The sequence below is a fragment of the Lepidothrix coronata genome, unplaced genomic scaffold (assembly GCF_001604755.1).
Source record: "Lepidothrix coronata isolate B3197 unplaced genomic scaffold, Lepidothrix_coronata-1.0 Scaffold317, whole genome shotgun sequence".
NCBI classification, from domain to species: domain Eukaryota; kingdom Metazoa; phylum Chordata; class Aves; order Passeriformes; family Pipridae; genus Lepidothrix; species Lepidothrix coronata.
Window position 1 is genome coordinate 299,368 of NW_016690497.1, and position 19,988 is coordinate 319,355.

Genomic DNA, 19,988 nt, shown 5'->3' on the forward strand with positions numbered 1-19,988 from the left:
TAAGGAAAAGAAAAGTACTTTTTCATATAAAGCTTCAAAAGAATTTTTTGGTATATCTTCAAATTATTTTACAAACAAAAACACTAACTTGTGTGGTAACAGTACTGTGAGAAACCAATTTAAGATTATCAGCCTGAAGTGGAAAGGACATATTCAGGATGTCTAATAATAGTACAAAATATAAAAAAGTAATTAAGAGATGAAGAAACCAGGAGGGGGGAATTAAGGCAAGAGAACACACTGACATTTTCACACAATTTTAGTGTGGGTATAGGGAAGCCTAATAACAGTATACTGAATTAATTTTTGCTATAGCCTTCTGCTTTTTGATTTTGGGAAGCAAAACAACAAAAAAGCTGTCCAGACTGAGTAAACACGACCACACACAGGCACTCCTGCTTCCCAAATAAATACAAAAGTCTTCAGGAAATATATAAAGCCGCCCAAGGTGATAAAAATCTAATCCCACATGGACCACTAATAGAACTCCTCAGAAAATAAGTATTTTTATTACCTGTTCAAGACAGTCTTGTGGTTTAAAATCATTCCAGCAAAACAATTAAAACAACAGGCTCTATGAACATGGCATTTCTTTCAAGTGGGACAATATGTTTTGCTTTTACCTTTCAATAACATAATGTCCATTTTGAATATACCACTTAATACTGTTGCCATTACCAGAAACCTTGAACGTGATTAGAATTCTTGTCAGGTTTAACATACTTTACTAAGAAATTCTTCTTTTTATTCCTTTTTTGCCTGATAAAATGATTTTTCCCAGTTGACTTAGGGCAGCAAATGTCTTTAACACTTTAATGCTTGCACTGAAGAAGCTTTGTTCTCCCAAAAGAAAAAGGGTTCTTACATTTTATTTTTCTTCAATTTATTTATTACCAATCTACCTGGAAAGTGGCAAACACTAAGACAATGTATGGAATAAGTCCATCAACTGAAGAGGAGACACCAACAAATCTGAAGACTCTCTGTGAGACGCTTGTTTATTATATTAATTATTGGCTCAAACCAACTCAAGTGTGTGTGTGGGGAAGAAGGGGTAAGGCTGAATTTCATGAAGGTGAGGTGATGCCCTGTCCCACACCCCAGCCCCTTGAAGCCTCTTTGGGTAGCCCCAGAGCAGCTGTCAGTCACTGGACACCAGCAGCACTTCCCACATCACACTCCAGAGCCTTTAACCCAGCTCCACATGGGCTGGAACAGCAGGAGTCCCACTTGGTGGGGGGGTGTGGCCACGGGGGCCAAAGCAAATACAGGCAGACACATGCACTGGCCATATTTGTTCAGACCCTGCCACCTGGACACATGGGAGCTGAACTTTCACAGGACCCTGGTGGTAGCTATAAATTTTCTGGTTTTCTCTCTCTTTCTTTACTACTACTTCTCTTAATCTCCTTTCTTGATATTTTAGGTAACTTGAGAGCAAATGGGTTGGATTTGGCTAAGTTATATGTATTAGCAAGTGCTAAGTCAATGCTTTGTGGAATGCTTTAATTTGGTTGTATGTTACCCTCTAAACTTTTGCCAAGATCTCTTATTTCCTAAAGTTTACCAGCAAAGTACCTCCTGAGAAAACATGTGTGGCTTTTCTCCTTTGCACTCTCTCTTAAAGTGTTAAAAGAACCAAGGGTTCTTCCAATATTCCAGAGGGTGGATATTGTTGGAGCATTGCATATTTTTAAAGTAAAACCCCTTGGTGAGCTCACAGCTCGGGGCCTGGGGTCTTACACTCTCTGATGCAGGTCTCTGCTTCTACTCACTGATTAGCACAATGCCTGTCAGTAGCAGGGAACAGACCATGATTACCTTCTATACTCACAGCTCCAAGGGAAAGGAAGAGGAGAAATTTGCAAGTTTACATTGGCTATGTATAGAAATACCACAAATGATACTACACAATGAAAAGAAAAAAGGTTTCCTAGCTCATACAATCATAGAAACATAGAATGGCCTGAGTTGGAAGGAACCTTAAAGATCATCTAGTTCTAATACCCCTGCTGTGAACAGCAACACCTTCCACTAAACTCAGAGCCCCATCCAACTTGGCCTTGAACACTTTCAGGAATGGGACATCCACAACTTCTCTCTTGTGAAAACAACCTGCTCCAGTGCCTCACCACCCTCACAGTAAAGAATGTTTTCCTAATATCTCATCTAAACCTTCTTTCAGTTTGGAATAATTCCCCCATGTCCTATCACTACATGACCTGTAAAAAGTCTCTTTCCATCTTCTCTTCTTCCTTTCAGGTACTGGAAGGCCGCAATTAGGTCGCCCTGAAGCCTTCTCTTCTCCAGGCTAAATAATCCCAATTCTCTCAGCCTTTCCTCATAGCAGAAGTGCTCCATCCCTCTAATCATCTTGGTGGCCTCCTCTGGACTTGCTCCAACAGATCAATGTCATTCCTGTGCTGAGGACCCCAGAGCTGGATGCAGCACTCCAGGCAGGGTCTCACCAGACCAGAGCAGAGGGGTAGAATCACCTCCCTCGACTTGCTGGCCATGCTGCTTTTGATGCAGCCCAGGATATAACTGGCTTTCTAGGCTGGGAGCTCACATTGCTGGCTCATGTTCAGCCTCTCATCCAACAGCACCCCCAAGGCCTTCTCGGTAGGGCTGTCCTCAATCAGTCCATCCCCCAACCTGTATATACTGGGGGCTGCCCTGACCCAGGTGCAGCACCTCGTACTTGATCTTGTTGAACCTCATGAGATTCCCCTGGGCCCACTTCTTGAGCTTGTCCAGGTACCTCTGGATGGTATCCCATCCTTCAGGTGTGTCAACTGCACCTTTCAGCTTGGTGTCATCTGCAAATTTGCTGAAGGTGCACTCAGTCCCTTCATTTACATCATTAATGAAGATATCGTAAAATTTTTCCTTTGATCCTACTGCTATAAAACAGGATGGCAAAACCTGTAATACAAAGTTCAGGTGGATAGAGACCATGGAAAGGCCCCAGCTGGTCATATAAAAGGAAGAAGATTTCAGAAAATAAACCTGTAAAATACATCCAAAATGCCAAATGCACACCAAACCAAAAAAGAACTAAACAAAAAAATCCCTCTGTTTTGTCACCTTCAAACAAGCCGTTTTCAAACAATTTTTGCAGTCAAATGCTTGCACTAAAACTGTGTGAAATAAAAGTAAACAAGCCTACAATGGTAGCTAATCAAGCTTCAGAGAAAAAAGCCTGGGTAGAAAGATGGAATATTCTTTGCACGAAATCATAATCCATACCTACAAACTGCCTTCTTCATTAGGTATGCAAACACAAGTTACACTCATAGCCACACTTTCAAAATAATTGTTTTCTGCAAATAACTGTTCAGTTAAGTACACAGTGTATCACTTAACATGCATTTTTGAATTGGCTTCTCCAGTGTATTAGCTATATTTACTCATGTTTTACAAAACAAAGTAACATAACTGAAATCAGAGTAACACAAAGGCAGATTTATTCCACAGCTCAGCACAGCAAATGCAGATTATGTTCACAGTATGTTTATAAAACCCCAAACAAGGAGTGCCACAGGCCTTTTGTCTTACCGTTGCAAGCTCCTCCTCTAATTCTCTGCAGGTTTTTTCAGTATTCCCTAGTCTCTCAGAGAGGTCTTTAATTACCACCTTCTTTTCCTCAATGACTTCTTTCATTTCATTGTTTGAGGCGAAACACTCTCTTTCTAATCTGAAAAGTTTGAACATTAGAACATTTTTATCAAAAATATTTTTGTCAAGTATACTGTATACTTTTAAAAGATAATCTATGAGTATCACACATATCAGGTTATCACCTGATTTATGTATCATATGGCTTCTGAAGCTGCTTGCCTTATTTTTTCTTTAACTGAAGAAACTTACATATTCCTTCTAAGAAAGACTTTTCGGTTATGGTTACATTCTTTTCCAGTATCAAGGCTTGCGTTAGACTTCCAGTCATTAATTAATTTGATCATTTGGATATAGCTTCCAAATTACACATAATAAACAGAAGTCATCATATTTCAATTAACGCTCTAGTCCTCTTCAGAAAGACCATACCACATCTTGCATCTTCAACCCTGATTTCAAGTACAAAGCTTGCTTCTAAAGTTCCCATGTACTTCACTATATTCTTGCCCTGGTTCTGGCCACAACAGGGTTAATTTTTGCAGTAGCCAGGAGGGTGCATGGCTAGGACCTGAAGGCTATCCTATATCACCTCACCTCATCTTCCAGAAACAGGGAAGGGCTCCCTTCCCTGGCAGAGGGAATGGTAAGGTATGGTCATGGGCTTCCACAGTGAATAATTCCACATGAATAATTCACTTTTTTTTTTTCCTGTACACTCTGTCATTAGTACTTGCTGCTGTTACAGTTTGTTGTCTTATTTCATCGCTGTTTCCAGTAAATTGTTCTTATCTCAACCTGTGATCTTTATGTTTTGTGCCTCCAATTCTTCTCTTCAGCCCGCTGGGGGTGGGCAGGGGGGGAAGATCAAGTGGCATGTGGTTTGGAGTGTTTCAGTGGGAACACTAAATTGGGAAATACCATTCCTAAACCATGACAATTCCACTCAGAATGGCATGGCTTCAAAAGCAGCGTATCCAAATTTTCGAACAGCTCTTGTTTGTATCAGTCTTCCTGGTACTCAGGAAAACAAATAATACAGAAAGCCTGGCATGGATAAAAAAGGCAACTCATGAGAAAACTACAAGACCAAACAACATTGTATAGAGCACACAGCCAGGGACAGGAATCGAAGGAAAAATTTAGAAGGACTGCCTGAGTATGTAGGGCTGGTATCAGAAAAGTCACCTAGAATTAATTTTTGCAAAAGATGACAAAGACAACTAGAAGAGATTTTACCACTCCGTTAAGGTAGGAAAGAAAACATGGACAGGCTTCTAGACAAACAGCTAATTAATCAACTGCAGAGAGAGAAGGTTACTACACTCAATGCCTTTCTTGCCTCAGTCTTCCCTGACGAGGTCTCCTCCCAAGCCTCTACAATCAGTAAAAGGGCTCAAAAAGGATAATAATTGCTAGCAGTAGGTGAGGATTGAGTTTGGGATAACTTGTGAGAACCCAACCCATAGAAATTGAAAAGGCCAGTTCACCTACACTCAAAGGTTCTGACAAAGGTGGCCAATGTCACAATGAGATTGCTCATTATCGCTGTGAAAGGTCAAAAATTGGGGGAGGTCCATGGCAAATGGAGAAAGGCAAATGTCACACAGACATTCGGCAAAGGGCAAAAGGAGAAGCCAAGGAACTATAAACCAGTTTGCTTCATTTCAGTCCCTGGAAGGTTATGAAGCAAGTCCTTTTGTAACAATTTTCTGGGCTCATGAAAGAAACAAAGATGATTGGGAACACAGGGAGGATTTACAAAGGTTTATTCATGTCTGGCCAACCCAGTTATATTCCATGATAAAATGACCAGATCTATAGACAAAAGGAGAGCAAGCAGATTCCTATAGCAAGGATTTTAGCACTTTCTCACAGAGTATTTTTATAGCTAAGTTAGAACTTCAGTGTAGATATGTGAACTATAACACTGATAAAAAAAAGATTTGATGATAAAGCTCAGATGGTAGTAGCTGGTAAGAGGTGCCATACTGTAGGAGTCTGTATTACAATCTGTTTAACAGCTTCATTCATCACCTGAATTAGGCCAAGAGGGCAATCTCACAGAGCCTGCGGGTAACAGTGAACTGGGTGTGAGTAGATCATGACACAATACAATTGATACACTCAACAGAAGAGCTGCTGTTCTCTAGACACTGAGAAAGAACAGGACAGCATGAACCTTCTGAGATTCAACAATGACAAGTGCAAAGACCAGTGATGTGGCTGGTAACTGGCTGGGGAGCATCTATGCTCAAAAAGGGCATGGTAACCATGGTACACAGCCACAAATCAGCAGCATGGCATACAAGTAGAGAGAGCTAACAGCAACCTGGGCTGTATTAATAGTAGTGTAGCCAGATCAAGGGAAGTGAGTAATCACATTTATTTGGCACTCATTATAACATGTCTAGGCCAATGACCAGTTTTAACTACACATATTCCCCCTAACACAGGAGAAAAGCTGGAGCGGGCTAAGGAGATGTCCATCACCATACTCGGAGGCTGAAATACATGTAAGAACTGAGGGAACTTGGTATGTTCGACCCAGGGAGGAGATAACTTCGGGGTTTGTAACAGGCCCCCCAATATCTAAAAGGAGATTATCAAGAGGATGCAGCCAGTCACTTCACAGCAATGTTTGGCTACAGAACAAGAACAGAATCCAAAGTGGTTCAGCCAAGGAGAAACATTTTCCAACATAATGACAATTAAACAGTGGAACAGGTTCCCAGAGAGGTTTTGTCACCTCCATTCTCCAGGTTTTCAAGACCTAACTGGATGAAACCCTGAGCAGTCCGATCTCATAACTAATCCTAGTCTGAGCAGCAAGTTGGACTACAGATCTTCTGCAATTCCTTTCAACCTCAACTAATCCTTGATGTAACTCTCAGCAGTAGAAAAATCCAGGTCTCACTCATTCCTTTTCTCTTCTCTTATCACTCCTGTCTCACTAGAACTGAAAGTAACACAACAGGCTCAAGGTTCTTCCAGCTTTGAAGTTTTTGAATCAGTATTGTCACTTTCTGACTCTGATTTATTCCTTATAGATCAGTGTGTCTTTTTAGCTGAAGGACTGTTTCATATAGTCCTCCAAATACCTATGTGCTTCTGCATCAGCCTGGCTGATTTTTGGAATTAGCTGTAGATGGTTACTTCTTGTTCTTCTAGAACTTGCCTGTTTCAGCCCCCCAAAATAGCTTCTGCTCTCACAGCTTTTGGAAAAACAGCAAAAGCAGTTCCAAATTATTCTATGTCATGCTCTCACTTTTCTTGAAAAGTTAATTCACACAGTGACCCAAATCCCATGTTGCTTCCAATTTAAATAGTGCTACTGGGTTCAGAGCTAATTAATAAATTATGCAACCCAGAAAAGCCTGTTAGTTTGGTTTTAGTTATTACGATTATCTTTTTTTGTGAGAAAAGAAAAAAATTATGCAACCCAGAAAAGCCCGTTTGCTTGGTTTCAGTTATCACAACTAACTTTTTTTCTGAGAAAATAAATTCTCATAGCATTACAAAGCTTCCAACTTTGGTTTTATTTACGTACATCAAGTCCAGCTAAAGAGATACACAAGTGTTCTAGCACAACAAATGAAAGTTTCTAATACTTTTGTTTGGCTAAGGCTTAAAGACAAATTCGTGCAACTCCTCTAGAAAAAGAGAAAATATGTTTGGATGCCAAACTATGGCTTAAAAGAAAAAGCCAAGATCCTGACATTGTCTGAAGTCCAAGGACCAGAGCCTTCAAAGGTAAGTAGATCAAAGGCTCTTGTATTCTCTCTGAAGGTGTCTGGTGAAAGCAATCACTGATATTCACCAGCGTTACTGAGACTTGTATGCTTCAAAGAATAATAAGGGCACAGGAAACTGATGAGTCAGTACATGCCCACCCCACATAATTACCTCAAGAGAACTGAGTAGATTAATGTCCACCTCAGAGAAAGCTTGACCTTCACTACCTATCTTTAAAGAGGTCTGGAAATCTAGGTGCCTGGACTAACAAAATTTTAAGGATAAACTGTTCATGCTTCTTCAAGTTCTGTTAACAAAACTACTAACTGTTTTAATTGTGTTTTAACTGTGTTTCCATTCTCTGAAATTACAAAGGACAATTTGCTCTCAAAAACTCAGTTGGCAAAAGTCGCTAGGAATAATTGCCTGAATCAACACATGATTGCAAGTAGTGAAAAGTACTGTTTGGATATTAGGCAACATTTATTCTCATATCCAGTTAACACAGAACAGTTGCTCCGAGCAGCCATAAATTCTGTTTTATACCAAAAACCCCCCTAAGATAGGGCAAAGAAACGTTGAACATAATCGTCCTCTTTAGAAGAAGGAGGCAAGGTTTTTTAAGGTTCATGTTGTATTTTAGAAACACAAGTACTTACTTCTCTGTAAGCAGTAATATTGACACTTCTATGGCAAATGCTATCATAATTGTAAAAACTGTATTTCATAGTCTTAGCCACAAACACATATTCAAGTATTTTATGCAGGAATTCCAAACAATGAAATACAGTGCTGTGGTAGTTTGGTCTAGGCCCTCCTTGGTGACCAGTTTGCAACCAAGGAAGGGTCCAGATTTACCCAGTATTCCCTACAATTTTTACATAAGCCAGGCTATAAGAAGAAAGGAGGAAAGGCCTTCGCTCTCTTTCCTTCCGGTAGCTTGGAGGTGCAGGTTCCCTGCTGTTGAGTCTGCCGTGTTGGGGAGCGAGGCCTGGTTAGGCCTTGTCAACCTTGGGAGACAGAGGTTGCCGGCGATCGTTCCGGAGCGACTCTCGGTTGTCCCAAGGAGAGTAGTGAGATATTTCTTTGCTAACTCTTCTAGTTGCTAGATATTGGGCTACTAATCAGGAGATATATATAGATTTTTTATTTTGGTTTTGTTCCTTTTCCCTTCCCCCTTCCCTTTCCCTTGTGAAATTGTATATATATTTCAATTGTATATAACTGTAACATAAGTGTAAATATATTTTTATATATATATGTTGCTTTAGCTCTCTCTCTCGTTTCGGTTTTTCTTGATTGTTTTTCTCCCTCTTCTCCCTGAGGTTTGGGCGGGGGGGGGTACTTCTTGTGGTGAGGTTTGGAGACTTGGCAGGGAGCCAGCTTCAAACCATATCAAGTGCCTAAAAAAACCCTCTTTTTTTCTTTTTTGAGGGTAAGGTTTTTGTTTAAGATTTCTTCGCATTTTTCAAAAGTGTAACTTTTGTGCATCAAAAATATCCTAGAAATAAATCCCTTCAGTTCTCAAAGAAATAGCTTTATACATGTAGATAAAATATTCTCACAAGGAACAAAACATTATTGAATGCACAATGCAATTCAATATCTAACCATTATCCTTACATTGGTCTGAATAATCTAATACAGAAAAATATCTTTAAGAGTTTCTCAAAGACTTAATTGGAAAATTACTACTTATGGATGTTCACAGTTTTTAACTAAAAAAGTTAAAAAACAGATTTTAAAATTTAAAAAACACATCTTGTTTTTGGAAATGGTTTGGAAAATTCCTCAACAAATGTTTAAGCTACCATTAAAAATGCTGCTAATTAGCTTATACTTTATCTCTGTAATCATCTCTTGATTTTCAGAACATATTCACACTAACAGCTCCCTGATTCACTATAGAAAGTGATGCTATGGCAGCCATGTTGAAAAGACGACAATTTTTTTTCTAGACTGAAAACTACTCCAGCTTAACAAGCATTAGACAAAAAAAAAACCTAAAGAAGCTCCATGTTTCACTTGAGGATGATGAATTTGGCTAATCTAACCTCAAATACATAGATGAACCTTGGAACATTAGACCTTGGGAGAAGTGAAGAAGTGGTTCAAGAACAAACACAGGAAGAATGTAGTTCAAGAAAACTTTTGTAACATCAGTTTTTTCATATTTTCTGTACCATGTAAATATGGAAACCTACCAGAAAAAGAAAAAACCCACAAGACCAGACTAAAAACTAAAAAAAACTATAACAAAAAGAAAAAAAGAACAATAGTCCATATTCTGTGTAAGAATAGGAAGTTAGCTACCAGAAAAACTCAGACAGTGGAAAGCAGCCTGTAAAAGTAGCCAGTAAAACTAGTGATGCAACAGCCATTCCTCTGAAAATGGCTGTTTTGAACACAAAGGAGCTTTTTTAAAACCAAGCAACCAAAAAGGAATAAAATGTCAAGTCAATGGTATAGGCCTTCTCCAGTTCAAGAAAAGGCAAAGAATTTGGTATCAGTTTAGTGTCATATATTTGCTGACAGAGAACTCATGCTCAAAGCAAAAACAACCAGGCAGGATAAGATTACAGTTTAATTAACTGACGTTATTTCAGAACAATAGAGAATCTTGAAATACACATACTCGGTTTCCCACCTGTGAAGACTGCAGTCTTCCTGAAGCATCACTTTAGATTACTATCATAATGTATTTCATACATTTTCCCAAATTTTTATCATAAAAACTATTTCTTTTTCTTTGAGAAAAAAGTTTTCACTTTCACTCTGGTTTACCTAAATGCACAATCTTACATTCAGACCTCTTTTGATCTTATTTTAATGAAGAGCTTTAAGGTGTTTATAATACAGCACGTTTCAACTATGTAACTAAAAACATCTCTGTAAGCATGAGTATAGAAAGACTCTCTCAGGACACAAACTTCCTTTTTTGTAGGGAAACCAGTTTCTTTTTTCTCCACTACTGTTCTTATGAATAAGTCACCATAAATACCATTGTGTACAGACCCACATAATCCTAGATTGAAAGAGATGCCAACTCTGTCGTTTCCAACCCATTCTACTAGCTTGAGTCTCTTCCCACACCCCTACTGTATTCCACCCACTTTATGTCTTCTTAAACTCCCTCTTTCCCTAAATTTAACCAATTGCTATCCTTTATTTCACCAACTCCTCAGTTCTGTGTCTTCCAGCACCATTCTTCTTCCTGACATTTTCTCACCCCAATATAAACTTGGTTCAGCCAAGGAATAAGACTCAGTACAGTGCATCCTATATCTGCCAGGGGAATATAGCAAAGCCGTTCTTCCAGAAACCATCTACTACCACAGACACAGCAGATTATGCTGAGTAGGAATGGAATCCCACGTAATTTCATCTGCTCTCATACACTTAATTCCTTTTTCTAGTTTTGTTACCTAGTTAAAACTTCCCACCATCATTCAAAAGCTGAAAATGAAGATAATCCACTATAAATTACACACAACTTCTAGGCAGGATTCTGAAAGATTCATCTAGCTCACTGAAAAATAGTATTTTCATAATAATGTAAGTTTATACAGAAGAAAAAAGATCCGTTCCAACCCTGCTGCGTGTGCTTTCCCACACTCCTACCAAACATACAGGAGACAGGACCCTATTATAACTATCATTTTCAACATTTTTGCTTTGGCAAATAATCAGTAACAGATCAGTTACTCTATTTACCAATCTATACTATGTATGCTTACTGATATGGACCTATTCTTATTGGAACATCAGGTTCTGAACCTTGGTTTGGTTTGGGAAATTACATCAGATTCTGTTGTTTTATACTGACTGAACACTACACAAAATGTAAACTATAATTGGTAATCAAGCTGCCTACTGCTATTTTACAAAGAATTTAAAAGGAAACTTACTCATTGAGTTTTTCCAAGTTCTCCTGGGCATTGTGTTTTTCTCTCTCATATGCATTTTCTAACTCTTTGAACTCTTTCCTGATCATTTCTAAATCTGAAAGAGCTTCAGCTCGTCTGTATTTTTCCACATGCACAGCTTCTTCAAGTTCTTGAATTCTTAACTACCAAGTGATAAGAAAGCAATTAAAGCAAGTTAGGAAAGATTACGATCTTTAATGCTGGACTGTTTTGCTTTACGGGAGACTATATTCTATTAATTCTACATAGAAGCCTATACACACATAAAAACTTTGAACATGTGTAAAAATGTAGGAATACATAAAGTTCAAAACCGAGACAAATAGATATGCTGACCAAAAGTACCACCTGTTCTCATTTGGAGTTGTCTGGCTTTTCCCATTTTCCTGAATTTTTCCAGTAGAATTCTGTTTTTTAAATAGACATGAAAGTGTGTGACTAACAGTAAGGGCTACACTTCCTCTCAGAATAAAGCACACTTTGAGCTTGTTCATGTATACAAACAAGGAAGAAAAATTCATCAGTTATTCACCCATAAATGACAGGTCTCTCATTTTAAGAATGTTATCCTCCCAGTTCCTTTGTATGTTGCAAAAATTGAGAGGAAATTAAAGAAACTAAATCTTTTCTACTAGTTGAATCATCACTTTTAAAATTTAAGTGCCTCTAAATACAGAAGATCATGAAAATGAGAAAATAACTGACAGAATAATGGCAATACCTATTTTTGTTACTCAGAAAATAGGAAGAAAAATATACCAAAATTCCTTTTTTTTTTTTGCTTAATTTTTCAAAAGTCCAGTGTGAAGGGCTTGTTAGTACTAAGCAATCACCATTTATCTCTCTCAAAAAAATTTTTAAATAAACCATAATTGCTTTATTGGGTTAGACACTGTGTGATACAGTTTAACACAAGAACTTTAATACGTAGTATATATACTACATTTATTCATTTAATCCATCTTTACTGATAAGTCTAGATATCATAACTTTGAGGCTCAAATGTACTCTGAGTAATTATATAACTCACATTCCTAAAGAAGCTGGATGTATGCACTGTATGTCCAAATTGCTCTAAGTGCCCATTCAAAAGATACGGGGCAGGATAGTTAAACAGTAGTATAGTGCTTAACTATTGTGAAACATTGCCTTTTCCCTCACTGTTTAAATGCTAGTGGGAATTCTCAAACTTACAAATCTGACGTATTCTATTATTTATTCTAATAACTTTAAAGTTCCCTGAAAAGCAGATATTCTTCTATTCTCTCCTTTTATATATTAGCTTTTACAATTCTGACACTTATTGCAAAAAATCTATTCAGTGTTTTCACTGGAGCAAGTAAATGGTCTTAACATTTTTGGAGCGCTGTACCTTCAGAACTTCAACTGTTTTACTGTAAACTTGTACAAAATATTTACCAAAAAGTTTACCTGGATGATCTTTGAAGTGAAATTGGATTCTAAATGTGCTGCTCTCTCTGCTTCAATGCTTTCTTCCAGTTCCTTTGTTCTCACTGCAGCTGCCTAAAAGTACCATTTTGAGGATATTTAAGTCCAGAGAGATGATAACATGACAAAGTCTGCTCAATTCTGCTCATTCATACAGCAACCTGATACATTTGAACTGCTTGCACTTTGGCACTGTGAAAACCCATACCAAAAAATACATATATAAATAATTTTTACATATATAGAATATTAAATTAATATTTTCTATTTAGGTAAATAAATTCATGTAGCATTATGTTATTGCTGCATTTTTTATAATCAAGAAAACTGCAACCAGGGTCAGAAAGTGGAAAGATCAAGTTAAATATTCTACCTATTCCCTTACTATTTGCTCACCTCAGGCAACATAACCACACTCTGTGTAATGCATCAATCAAGCATTTAAAATTTCATAAATGAGATACGAAGCACAGAGAAGATTCTTCAAAAATATGTTGGCTCTGGCACCTGATTTCCAATTAAGGTGCCCAGAACAGAGTGCTTTGCAGCTCTAGACTAGTCACAGTTTCCCTACAACAAAAATTTCTGAACTCTGTAATTTTTTAAAGCACTAAGTTATTGATTTTGGAAAAGTAAAACAAATTAGTAAGTATGTGAGACTTCATGTTGAACATTTAAAAGAAGAGAAACATTAGCAGATCTTAAAATAAAAGCTCCTGGCAATAAATTAAATTTTGTATAATCACATACACAAAAAAAGGAAATACTTTTGAAACTGATATCCATGGAAGACCTATTAAAGAGAAGATCAGCAACAGCGTAAGAGTTTACCAAACCTACTGTGGAGTAAGGTCTGTCAAAAGGCTTAAACTTTGTCTCCTGCCATGAGTTTTATCTGCTTAACACAATAAAAAAATGCACAAATCCTGCACAAATACTCCCACTGTACTTTCATAATGCTAAGATTATTCTCATAAATAAGAATGTCACCCCAGTCTTCAAAAAGAGGAAGAAGGAGGGCCCAGGGAACTACCTGTCAGTCAGCCTCACCTCAATCCCTGGAATGATGATTGAGTGCTTCATTCTAGAGGCCGTGTCTGTCCACACGGAGGACAAGAAAGTGATCGGAGTAGTCAGCATGGATTTAGGAAAGGGAAATCATGCTTAAGCAACCTGAATGCCTTCTACAATGGTGCAACTGGCTGGACGGATGAGGGAAAAGCACTGAATGCCATTCACCTGGACTTCAGCAAGGCTTTTGACAGTCTCCCATGACATCATCATAATGCAAACTCTGGAAGAGTGGGCTGGATGAGTGGACAGTGAGGTTCACTAAGAATCATCAGAATGGCAGATCCCACAGGGTTTTGACCAGAGGCTCAAGGCCTGTAACCAACACTGTCCCTCATGGTTCAATGCTGGACCCATTACTGTTTAACTTCTCCATCAGTGACTTGGATAAAGGGGCAGATTCCTCCTCACCAAGTTCACTGATGACACAAAGCCCAGAGGGCTGTGGTGCCCTTCAGAAGGACCTCAACAGGTTGGAGAGACGGGTAGAGAACTGCCTGAAAATCAACAAGGGCAAGTGCAGGGTCCTGCACCTGGGATAGAATAACCCCAGGCACCAACACAGTCTGGGGGCTGACCTGCTGGGGAGCAGCTCTGCAGAGAAGGACCTGGGGGTCCTGGTGGACAACAATCTGTCCATGAGCCAGCAGTGTGCCCTGGTGGCCAAGAAGGCCAATGGGATCCTTAGGAAGAGCATTGCCAGCAGGTCACCAGAGGTGATCCTGCTCCTCTACTCAGCCCTGGTGAGGCCACATCTGCAGTGATGTGTCCAGTTCTGGGCTCCTCGGTACAAGAGATATGGAGCTCCTGGAGCAGGTCCAGCAGAGGGCCACAAAGATGATTAAGAGATTGAAGCATCTCTCTTATGAGGAAAGGCTGAGGGAGCTGGGCCTGTTCAGCCTTGAGAAGAAACAACTGAGAGAGGACCTCATCAATGTGTACAAGTATCTGAATGGAGGGCGTCAAGAGGATGGAGCCAGGCTCTTCTCAGCAGTGCTGAGCAACAGGACAAGAAGCAATGGGCAAAAACTGATGCACAGGAAGTTCCACCTGAACACAAGGAAGAAGTTCTTTCCTGTGAGGGTGACCATGCACTTGAACAGATTGCCCAGAGAGGTTGTGCAGTCTCCCTCACTGGAGATATTCAAGAACTGTCTGATCCCTTCCAACCTTACTCATTCTGTGACTCCTTCAAAATAACTTGCTTAAGACTCTCAATATTGTCTAGGCTCTATTCCTTCTAAACATCCTAATCTGCTTTGCCCCTAGTGAAGAATCAGCAAACTACCTCCTGCTTTAGTTTAGAAGGACTCCTTAGCATCCTCCAACAGATGAACATCTGCCAACAGGATGTTTTTACTCAAAAATAATGCCAGCCTATTAAAAGTGGTCAGTCAACAATAAATATATGTGGATTTCATTTCTTTTTTAAAACATTTAACAACTCCATCTAAAAGTAATTCTATTTTGCACTTGATGAGAAGATAAAGGAAACAGTTAGGAAGGTACCTATCACAACATTTAGAGTGGGAAATATAATTTTTAAAAAAATTAAATGAAGAAATGGAAACTTCACTGAAAATATTTCACTGCATACTCTAAAGAGCAAAAACATTTTTTTGTTTTTGTCTGGTTTGTTCAAGTGTCTGTTCTTAAAGCAAACACTGAAATTAAAAAAGGGATTCTACATGTAAAGTTTTCAGGAACAACATACTAATTCACAGGCTTTGTACTGAATTTGACTTCTAAATATTATTTTATTTCCTGAGCACCTCTCCAAAGTACAACTGTGCCTTCATCTCAGCCTCTCTTCAGCTGAAACCAGAGCTGGAAAACACCATCAAAATGGTTTACTATCCCCTCAAATGGAACCCCCTAGACTTGTCAGATTTTATCAGTCCAAAGATGAAAAATAAAAAAAGAAATAAGAAATAATAGCTTGAATGAGGGCATATGCAAGAATTAAAAACTGGAGTAATCAGATTCTCTCTAACAGAATGTGCTGGTTTAAAGGTAAACCATCAGGGGAAATGAACTCAACTCAAAAGAGAGATTATAAATCAGAATAACAATTTAATAAAATAATACAGTAAGTACGATTATACAGACAAACAATTGGTTTTAACCCACTAAACCCAAATATATAACCCAGCACCCTGGGGCATGAACAGAGTGGTGTTCTTTGGCCCCCCGAGTCCAAAGGAAAAGGAGAAGGGAAAACCTGTTGGTGAGAGTGCTGTTGCAGCCTGGTCAAGAGTGGTGGTTGCAGTCTGGTTGAAAAGCGGTGGTTGCAGTCCAGTCGAGAGTGGTGGTTGCAGTCTGGTTGAGAGCGGTGATCTGCAGTCTTCCTCTGGATCCCACGAGTGGTTAAAAAAGGTCCCAAGACTCCAAGATTATATATCCTCCAGTTCAGGCAGGAATGCTCAGTACTTCCCTCAGGGCGGGGGGGTTCCTCAATGGGCATGAGGATAAAAACACCCTTCTATCTCACAGGCCTCTTAGCACCTAGTTTTTAGCCTGATGAGTCAGGCTGCTCTGGGCAGAGGGTGCGAATAGTCTATTGACAACAGTTTCTGGGAAATGGCATGGAAGGCTATAGAATACACAGTTTTGGCTTACACCCATCCAGTGATGAACCGGGCCCAGCTGTTCTAACTAGGACACAGAACACATAAGGATCAGTTCTTGGTATAGCTTTTTAAAAGTAGCATCTATCTCTTTGAGCTGACATGATGGACACTGAATGCAAGAACAAGCAATGTGGTCCAAAGGAAACACAAACTCTCAAAAATACAAAAACCTCAGTCCTAAGAAAATCCTGAGACAATAAAGGAAGAGAAGCAGGATCAGGCAGACACCTGTAAGAAGTGCCAACATATCACTCCTTTGCTGACTGAAGTATGCAGATCTTTGGTTTGCTTGAGTTGTCACAAGTCACTGAAGAATTAACTTGTAGAATTAGCAGGTGTACAAAAAGAGAAGCAGTAGGAAAATTAATGTTTCAGCTACAGACATTCCTGATGATCCCTGGAATAGGAGAAACAGCTCCTATTTGCAAGCAGGACAGTGTGTCTAGCCTACCGTCAAAGAGTTATGACATTAGACACCAACCAAAGAAGAGCCAGATGCACCTGATAGGTGTCCATTGGAAAGTATTCAAATAGATTCAAGACAATATACACAGAAAAATTATATTAGAAACCAGAAATCAAACTATCTGTTTGACAGGTAAGTATCATTTTACAGATCACACTCCCATACAAAGGCATGAGAAAACTGACTTTTTCAAAACTGGAGTTTCTTCACAAAGTTAGGAATATCAATGCCCAATTCTTGATTTTAAAGTTCCTCTTCTTCTGGAAATTGATTCTTTAAAGCTTTGCCTCACTTTGTTACAATTTTGATTTTTAAAATCTTGTTTAAGTTAGTTCACTGGATCTTCAAAAAACAAAGACCCAGGGAAAGAAATAAAATGTCTTTTCGTTCAAGACAAGTCACTGTCAGGGCTCTGACAGAATCTGCCACTAGTTTCTTGTATTGTTAGAAGCCAAAGATGAAGAATAAACTGTATTCTTCCCAAAAGTCTCAGAAGATTACTCATGCAAACCTTAGTCTTATCTTACCAGTATATATACTATACCCCAAAGACTCACATGCTTAAAAGAACTTGCAGAAAAATTACATATGTGAATTGAGGAAGTCATGTAAATGCTGTGTCTGGTGAAGCAATGAATACTCTTTTTCACCTGCTCTATGATTTTTTGCTGAAGCTTATGGTTCACCATACATCTAGCAAATACAAAAACCAAATCAGATGTCAGCAAATCAGTGAGAAATTAGTCAGAAAACAAAAACTTCCTGAGAGATATTGAACTAGCTATTAGCACATAAGCATTTCTAAGCAATACAGAGTTATTAAATATAAAGAAATTCAGATTTGCTTAGATTGTTCTAAGGAAAAGATTCTTGGCATTTCTATCCATCAAAGTGCATATCAGCCATAGAACTTAAAACTTGGATTCCAAGCTGAGTCTGAAGATTCAGCTGGGAAGAACACAGCTGCAACAAAATACTATACAGAAAATCCATTCTACTTTGCTAGTAAAGGTTCAAAAAGGTTCTATTTACATGCACTTCCCTTCACAGTGAGAAGCTACATGCTCCACCAGTGAGAACAATCTTACCCATTCTGTGAGTGAAAGAAAAATGTCAGGGATGAGACTAGCCTGTAAAGCCATGCTAAAAAATCCAAAATGAGAAATAGGCAGAAGAGGAGTTCTGTGTTCCTGTCTGACAAACAGAAAGACGGTGGTACCAGAGTCAAACCTCTTTGAATCAAATGAAAGGTAAGAATCAGTATCCTTATTGAATCATGTGTATGAAAAGTTTACACAATGCCTGTCTCCAAAAGAAGCTGTGAAAAAATAGAGAGCAAGCTTGCAGGCCACAGATATCCAGACCATAAGGTCTCATCTGGGAGTCAATTGAGAATACATTCTACTTCAATATTGAGAGCTTCCTGTCAGGTCCAAATCCATCTCAGTGATGGACTAGAAAGTGAGTTCTCCAATGATTACAAAGTGCTTCCTCATCCAACATCAAAAAACATTGGTTATTCAACAAGATTCAGTCATTTGTTACCTTCATGTTCACCTAACAGGACATATGAAAGCAGACATCCTATTTTAGATGTCAGATGCAAACTCATGGAATTTCTAAAGTTTCCTTAGATATTCAAGCTGAGTTGATTTCAGTCTTAATTTTAAGAACAAAGATACCTGGGATCAGTTTCCATAACAGCACAGACAGAATTGTGACTTTGAGAAACTGTATATAAACGTGACTAAGAAAAATTCAACGCCAGCCTTAAAACTTGTGGGCAACCATGCTATATGTTTAATCTAATCTCTTAAGCTTCAGTTGCTTTTTCCAGTGTCCTGTTGTATATCAATGCTAATGTGGTTTCTAAGACACATTTTCTGCATGCTAACAGTTTGCAAACTATCCTTTGTGGCTTCCACTTTTCTCAGCCCCTAGCACTTGCTCCAAGTATGCAATATTTGTGAATACTGGTGTACTCCATACTGAAAGTGTAATTCAGTATCCTATATTTGTGCAGTACCACATTTGCTGTTTGATGTTTGCATTTACATAAAAATACGCTTTATCAGATAAGCAACAAAGAAAACAATGGGGGGAAAAGTACATTTACAGCATGTTTGGATACAATAATCAAAGTAATTTTTCTCTTCTCTGCTTCTATTTAGACCACTTCTGCAAGATGTTTCATTTCACTAAAAAGTTATTAGGATACTTACACTTTCCCAAAGCTGAGGTCCAACATCTATGTGAAATACTCAGCCAAGATAAAGTTTTAAGTTAAGAAGATACACATGTACTCATATCTGGATCATCATCCAGCCACTCTATGCTCCCATATTCAGATTAAGATATTCCTACTTAAGACCATTTCCCTATACTCATAACTCAAACCAGGGGGTCTAAACACATCTTTGGGAGATGTGCCAACCACTTCTACCTAGTGTTAGAAATGCTGATGCCTCTTGATTGTGGTAAGGTGGAGCCATCTCCTGTTTGGAAAATAAACAACCTTAACTATAAGTTACTTGAATGCAAACAATTCTTAACTATTGAAGTAAATGTTCTTTCAGCCTGACCTAGTGTGGCTAACTCTCACTATACACATTTCCTGTACCTGAAGTCTAGAGAAACATGTCTCAGTGACAGAGTAGCCATGCTTGACCTGCACAACACTGGATAAACAAGTATGCTGGCCTGGAAGCTTCAAGTTAAGCCATATGCCTGACTTAAGGTTAAAGAGTAAAACCAATTATGACTGCTAAATTGATACAGTTCGGTTGCCTTTGGATAAAATCCAAGTTCATTCCAATCTGCTACTGAGTTGCAGCTGGAGAAGCCATCTGAACTGCTCTCCCTTTCTACAATACCTTGAGGGGGAAAGATGTCTCTTTTGGTTCTCATGTTCAGTAGCTTATGTTCTCATGTTCAGTAGAGCCCTTAACAGTACACAAACTGACACTGTTACTCTATACATGCACAGACAAGACTCAGTGACTCCAAATTCCTTGTGAGGGCTACATAAAACAGTATTGAAACAACTTTGGTCTGACAGCGAGGTAAGACTAAACAATCTTCAAACTAGACTTG

At 38.6% G+C, this 19,988-nt stretch overlaps 1 protein-coding gene across 3 annotated transcripts in view; it reads right to left on the reverse strand.

The window, feature by feature from the left end:
• The window catches only part of CCDC171 (coiled-coil domain containing 171), a 150,705-nt gene that overhangs the window by 106,228 nt on the left and 24,489 nt on the right, over positions 1–19,988 (reverse strand). For 2 of the 3 annotated variants that reach the window (XM_017837922.1, XM_017837921.1), the window contains exons 9-11: positions 12,711–12,803; positions 11,262–11,422; positions 3,559–3,697 (exon numbers count right to left, since the gene is read on the reverse strand). The exons of the other annotated variant lie outside the window; for it this stretch is intronic. In XM_017837922.1, the coding sequence (XP_017693411.1) occupies positions 3,559–3,697; positions 11,262–11,422; positions 12,711–12,803 (393 nt within the window). The remainder of the gene's footprint in view (positions 1–3,558; positions 3,698–11,261; positions 11,423–12,710; positions 12,804–19,988) is intronic. 3 annotated transcript variants of the gene reach the window in all.